Raw genomic sequence first — 6,453 nt, 5'->3', positions numbered from 1 at the left:
TGGCATTCTTTCTTCCTTGATGCGGCCAACTTCAGTTAGTCAGAGTGCGCGAGATACGCAAACCACATCCCATTTTCTTCCAAACCGGTCCTCGTGATGACTACTGAAGGCCTCCTACCTTCCTCAAAGTCAAACGTGAAAACTCGCCGTCCATTTCGGGGGTTGAAGGCAACAAATCCAAAAGAACAGAGCTAGCATTGCAGGACCTCTGTCAGACTCACTCAGTAAATATCAGTGACAACAGGTCAGCATCCTCACTCACGAAACTCGAAATCCAAGTCTTGCTAGGCACACTACTCTCTTTTAATTTGTTTGCTCAAAGACTGTACATCTCTATGAGGAAAAATTACACAAAAACAAAGTGCACGAAAAAAATGAGTATGGTTGCATGCAGTTGGTTGTTTTACAAGGGAGATTCAGGTTGATGGTTTTGGTGGTTTGTTGGATCCTCTCTTCTTCCTTCCTTCTGACCAAGTACATACATCCCCACGTTCAGCGCATGGCCCGCATGTGCCTTTCGTGCCATCACATTTCTTCTTTCGCCTATTGGAGGTAGAAGCGAGAACAAGGTGAGAATTTATGATTCAATAGCGCGTGACACATGTCAGCACATGTCATGATAGCATGTACACATGTCAGCACAAGCCATGATAGCATGTACACATGTCAGCACATGCCATGATAGCATGTACACATGTCAGCACATGCCAACTACGAGATGCTGCTCTACATTCTAATACAGGTCGCTGGCGTCAACCACTGCATAATATTCTTGATTCTGTACGTCGTCCACAAAACAACTTCATTCAACCTGCAATCTGGTCCAAACAGACCCCACTTCTTTGGGTGCACAGGGGAGGAAGCAATGTCGCAACACGACACTTCTCGGCTTTAACACGCTTCCAGTGCACGATACTTCCACCTCCACAAAGAGCGTAAAAATCTCGGTCAGACATACCTTCGGCATCCGTCACAGGCAATGGTAACCACTTCACCATTAGATTGCTTCCATACTGTAAACATGGTACTCTTGGCAGGGTCAGTTCCGTGTTTTGTTGAGACATATGGTGGTTGATAAGTCACAGGAGATTCTTCCATCCAGCCACCACCGCCATAATGCGGGTCACTACTATAAGATTGCTGTTGTTGTTGTTGTTGTTGCAGATTTGGATTATAATTTGGATGTAGATGTTGATTTTGATTATACATTTGTTGTTGCTGCTGTTGTTGCTGTTGCTGTTGTGGTGGTGGGAGTTGTTGCTGGTGGATTGAACCAGCCATTCCTGCAGGATGCCTATTACTACTGCTTGTACTGCTACTACTGCTGCTTACTGGAGCTTCCTGTCCAGCAAATGTCACATAGCCCATCCTACCAAATGGAGCTGGTTGTTGAGGGTAGATATTGCCTTCCATTAGTGCACCACCTGAGCCAGCCGATGATGCAGCTAGAGAGCTCGTTGATACACTTGATTCTTCCCAGTCCATGGCTGCTGATGATGATGCTGGCGATGATACACCAGGAGATGATATGTTTGGTGATATAGGTGATGTAGCCATACCTCCAAACACCTGACGATGCTCTGGAGAGAAGGGCGAAGATACAGATGGTTCAAATGGAGGCTCTAGTACAGGTGGTTTGCCAGCCAAACCAGGTGCGGCTAAAAAGAGAAATCATGTCAATAAAAACACCTAAGTCTGCCGAGGCAATCTGGCTAGCAACATGTGTACAGTCTTCAACAGTCAAGCTAATCGGCATAGCAACAGAAGTACGCACCCCATGTTATTATTGGAGCCATGTTTCCAGGTCTAGATTCCGTTCTTTGCGGTAGAGGTATAGTCGGGCCTGGTAAGTATTGGCGATTCGCTATAAAAGGATCACGCTGGAAGAAGAGCAGGATTAGAGGCGGTTCCGTTCAAGAAAGTCATCTGGATGGCAAAAGAAGAGTGATGCTGCATCAGCTTAGTCCTTTTGACTGACCTTGGGTTGCGAGGATTGTTGCATGTGAGACTGCTGGTGACTTTCATGCGGGAGAAACCTCTCACTGGCAGGCCTTCTAGATTGAGGAGGCGGTGGATTGCTTATAGGTACGAATTCCGACTTTGCAAGACAAGAAAAAGTGGAGGTTTTTAGTAAATGGAGATGAAATGTCAAAAGTGCGATGCCATGTCGCCCGCACAAGATTACAAGCCTAATTACCTGTACATCGGAAAATTGCCTGGCTCTATTTGAATACATCCTATTAGGGAGCATGTTTGAAGGAGCCAACTCCATGTTGGGTCGTAACAAGTCGATTGATGGCAGATGCTGGGGCAAGGCTGTGTTGGTTGTTGGAAGAGGTTGACGTTGGGAGTTGGGGTCATCCTTTTGAGGATGGCTACTACCTTCCATCTGGAAATCTGTGCACCATACGATGTTTTAGGCCTTTATGTGTCTTTCTTCAGGATTTCCTATTTCAGCTTGATTTGGTTTGTTGTTTGTGGGCGTTGACTGTGCCAAACAAAAGCAAGACGATGTTCTTTCCAGAGTACAACTGCTAGGGCGGAGGACCCAAGACAAAAACTAACTCGGAGCACTTGTACTAGTCCAGCTATTGCACAATGCCTCGATCTCCTTCCTTCCTGAACGCTGCAATGCACTTACTTTTGCTCGCTTTGCCCAATTTCACCAATCCTCGAGAAGATCTAGACGCTGAAACCGAACATTCCACCCAATCATTGTCGAGCAAGGATGAACTGGAGGCTCGTGGTATCCCGCAACACCGAGCTGTGCATATATACACGCACACATCGTTTCACTCAAACAAAACCACAATCCTTCCGCGGCAAATATAGAATAGTTACTCTAACAAGAACGAAGGCAAAATCAAACATAAGTTTCATATTCTTTGATTTTGGTGCTGGTGATTATCGGAACTGGTTTGTTTTTTCGGTTGTAATGGCTCTATACCATGGAGCACCGTCAGCCGCAGGAACACTGCATCTCGAAACACGAGGCAGATCTGTAGAATATACTCTACTATTGTGCAGATGTACATCCATATTGTAAGAAAGCCCTGCGCTTGTGGTTGTGGTAGTAGCTGCTACCACAACGTCGCAGCTTTTAGATGCTTCCAACCAAAGGACAGATCAGAACCTAGATTCAGACCAAAAATTTACTAAGACTTGTAACTATTGATCAAACAGGCCAAACAGCAAGGTAGTGCTGGCTTCAGTTCCAAATCCGGTATTGGTGCGCGCTCTACCACTCTTTTTGTATAGCATCTTAGTCGTAATTTGTGATTTTTGCGCATTTGTATCCGCTAGCAGCTAGATGCTAGATCCATAGTTCAAGCGCTGGTTGCTGGTTTCTTCAACCGTCGATGGGGGAAAAACGATTAGGCACGGGAGGGGGTTCTTCCAAGGGAGAGATTCTTCCTTCCACACACCCAAATTTTGTAATCGGCAAAGCACATCAGGCAAAGCACATCGCATGAACTTGAGTGCCATCTCAAACATTAAATCGTTCACATAGTCAGTGCTTTAGGTGAGCGACCGTCTATTGAAATTTCTCGTTTTGAACCCCGCAATTAATGTTTTCATTTGCCCTCGTTTAATCAGACATACTAAAACACACGCTTCCCAAAGCTTCCTATAGGCAATATACCCTAGAAATGGAATCAGATCACATCGTCGAAAAGGGGCAAGTCGCACCCGAATCATTAAATGTCGATGCTGGAAGCCCAGTTGAGCACCATACCCCAAAACAACTCGGGCTAGTCTTCGTTGGTCTTGCTTTAGGTATGTATCTGCATGTTTCCTTTAAGAATGCTGGATCGCAATATTGTCTTGCCCCTTTGCGGTTCGAGTTTGCATCAACGTGGTTCTTTCAACAACTGGGCTTTTTCACAACCGTTCCCATATTCGTGGCTTTAGTCTAACCGTTTTCGTTTTAACCAGCTATATTCGTCGCTTCTATCAACGGGACGATAGTTGCAACGGCCTTACCGGTGATTGCCAATGACTTGAACGGGTTGTCTTCTCTCGCTTGGATTGGTACAAGTTACCTCTTGACAAGTACAGCATTCCAGCCACTCAGTGGTGTACTCTCTGATAGTAAGTGGGGTCATTGTTCTGTTATTCGAGTGATTTCGACCTTTCTCATCTTCGACTGCGATTCTGAGCACTCACGATGTATTTTTAACTACCACCAGTCTTTGGCCGTCTGTATACCTTCCTCGGATTCATCGCATTCTTCGTCCTGGGTTCCGTGCTATGTGGAGCAGCAAACGGGATTGGAATGATGATTGGAGCAAGGCTCATTCAAGGCGTGGGTGGAGGAGGCCTTATCTCACTGTGTATGATCATCATCGCTGATATTGTAAGTGCAATCATCATGGCAAACGTCTCGCCGGGAACATTGTACTGACTGGTACACATTAGGTGTCGATTCGAGACCAAGGCAAATATCAAGGCATCATAGGTGCCACGTCAGCTCTCGCTATGGTTATCGGACCGCTCGCTGGCGGTGGTATCGTTGATCACACGTCATGGCGCTTGATATTCTATGTGAGTCGCAAGATCTACGTCACATGAGCTCTGCATTTGAGTTTATCGCCAGATGGTGTGGCACTTGTCTCATCGTTACTCTTTGATTAGGTCTTTCTCCCAGTGATGGGGTTTTCCTGTGTCGTGCTAATAATGTACCTGAGAATCCCTATACCTCAAGGAGCTTTGAGCTCTAAAGTCAAGAAAATCGACTTTCTCGGTGCCCTTGTCTTGTGCGCCAGTACTTCCATGATCCTTCTCGCCCTCTCATGGGGCGGTTCGCAATACAGTTGGAGCAGTCCCACTGTTCTGTGTTTGCTCATATTCGGATTTCTGCTGTTGGGTGGATTTGTGTTGGTGGAGGTAACGTGTAGCTCGCATTGCAAACCGAAATGTGACAAACAACTCACAAATTTCGCGAGAATAGGCCAAATTTGCTACGCTGCCGATCTTGCCTGTATACCTGTTTCGAATTCGAAACTTTTGGACTAGTAATGCCATCGCGTTCGTCGCTGGCTTCTTCATGTATGGTGCTATCTATTTTGTACCACTCTACTACCGTAACGTACATGGTTATGATGCCACAGCAGGGTATGTACCTGATGTGAAGGGTTCTATCCTTTGGAAGACCTCCCTCAAAATACTCGAGCTAACTTTGTCGTGTTCAACAGAGGATTGTCACTCTTGCCATTGATGCTCTCGTTGGTGTTTGCTAGTATGATTGGTGGAGGTTTGACCTCTCGCTTCGGTGTGGTTCGACCATTCATTTGGATTGGAACGGTCCTACTTGCCGTTGGCAGTGGTCTTTTATCTACCTTAAATGAAAGCTCGGTAACATCTCATCCCTCTGGATACATTTCTCATATCTGTCTCCTAATCTTCTTTCGTTCTCTTAGCCACGAGGTGTTGAGATTATTGTGTTAGTGGTTGCGGGTCTTGGGCTTGGACTCATCATCCAGTCAGCTCAAATTGCAGTACAGGCGTCAGTCGAAACCAAAGACATGGCTACTGGTACTGCAGCAGTCAGTTTCTTCAGGTGAGGCGAATCTTCATACTTTTTTTTGTGTCGAGAGCAGTCTCTCATCATTCTATAAACTCATTCCTTCCATTTCGTCGTCTCTTAGGAACTTTGGTGAGTGTTGAATATGTGTAGCTATCAAGTTTATGCAATCGACATACTCGGAATTGATCGACTGCAGTCTGGATGTGTGGTTTTTCCAACATGAATGTTGAAACTCGCAGCTCATCATCCCGTTTTGTTTCTCCAAAGGTGGCGTTCTCGGTGTCGGAATTTCAGCAACAATCCTACAAGATCGTTGGTCCAACTTCCTGATCCAACAATTCAACACGAACGGCATCCCATTATCTGCATTAGCTAGTTTGGACTTATCGGACGTTAGCACCATATCCCCAGACCTTCGAGTGCTTGTTATCCGTGCCTTCATCATGGCGATGAACTATATTTGGTACATCAGCTGTGCAGCTAGCTGCATTGGTGTGTTCTTTGCTCTGTTTATCAAGTATGTAGAGCTCTCGAAGGCTGTACCTGCCGAGATTGTGCCTTCTACTGGAAGTCAAGTGGAAGTTGTATCAGAAGCATCATCGGCAAAAACATGAACAAGGCAATTTCATTTGTAAAATATCAAACTCTGTTTCATTCTTCACCTAAAGCAAAAATCGTAAACGTAAACTGAAAGTATTTGAAGTTGACGCGTCATCCATTTAGTTTTCCTCCGACACGAATTGCACAGCGCGCAGTACGCATACAGCCTTTTCAGATGCTCGACTCCTGAGTCAGCTTCCTGTCCAAATGAAGAACCAGATCATATCCAGTGTGATGACGACAAAAGGATGAAGCCTGCGGAAACCATGGCGTGTCCAAATGCTAACCAACAATCAACAAAATGCTATTCATCCCTCCAACTGGGG

At 45.6% G+C, this 6,453-nt stretch overlaps 1 protein-coding gene across 1 annotated transcript; it reads left to right on the top strand.

Moving 5' to 3' along the window:
- Nucleotides 1-3,650: 3,650 nt before the first annotated feature.
- SmJEL517_g02194 (uncharacterized protein) lies at nucleotides 3,651-6,141 on the top strand (the record flags this gene model as incomplete). The annotated part of the gene is made up of 10 exons (XM_031168122.1): nucleotides 3,651-3,777; nucleotides 3,937-4,092; nucleotides 4,191-4,357; nucleotides 4,420-4,545; nucleotides 4,636-4,887; nucleotides 4,952-5,115; nucleotides 5,196-5,355; nucleotides 5,421-5,560; nucleotides 5,649-5,656; nucleotides 5,795-6,141. The coding sequence occupies 10 exons, from the start codon at nucleotides 3,651-3,653 to the stop codon at nucleotides 6,139-6,141; spliced, it is 1,647 nt and encodes a 548-aa protein (XP_031026012.1).
- Nucleotides 6,142-6,453: the final 312 nt, after the last annotated feature.

The sequence above is a fragment of the Synchytrium microbalum genome (genome assembly GCF_006535985.1).
Source record: "Synchytrium microbalum strain JEL517 chromosome Unknown SmJEL517_scf0008, whole genome shotgun sequence".
Taxonomy (NCBI): domain Eukaryota; kingdom Fungi; phylum Chytridiomycota; class Chytridiomycetes; order Synchytriales; family Synchytriaceae; genus Synchytrium; species Synchytrium microbalum.
The sequence above is the reverse complement of the archived record's forward strand: the minus strand, read 5'-3'. Positions and strand labels throughout refer to the sequence as shown.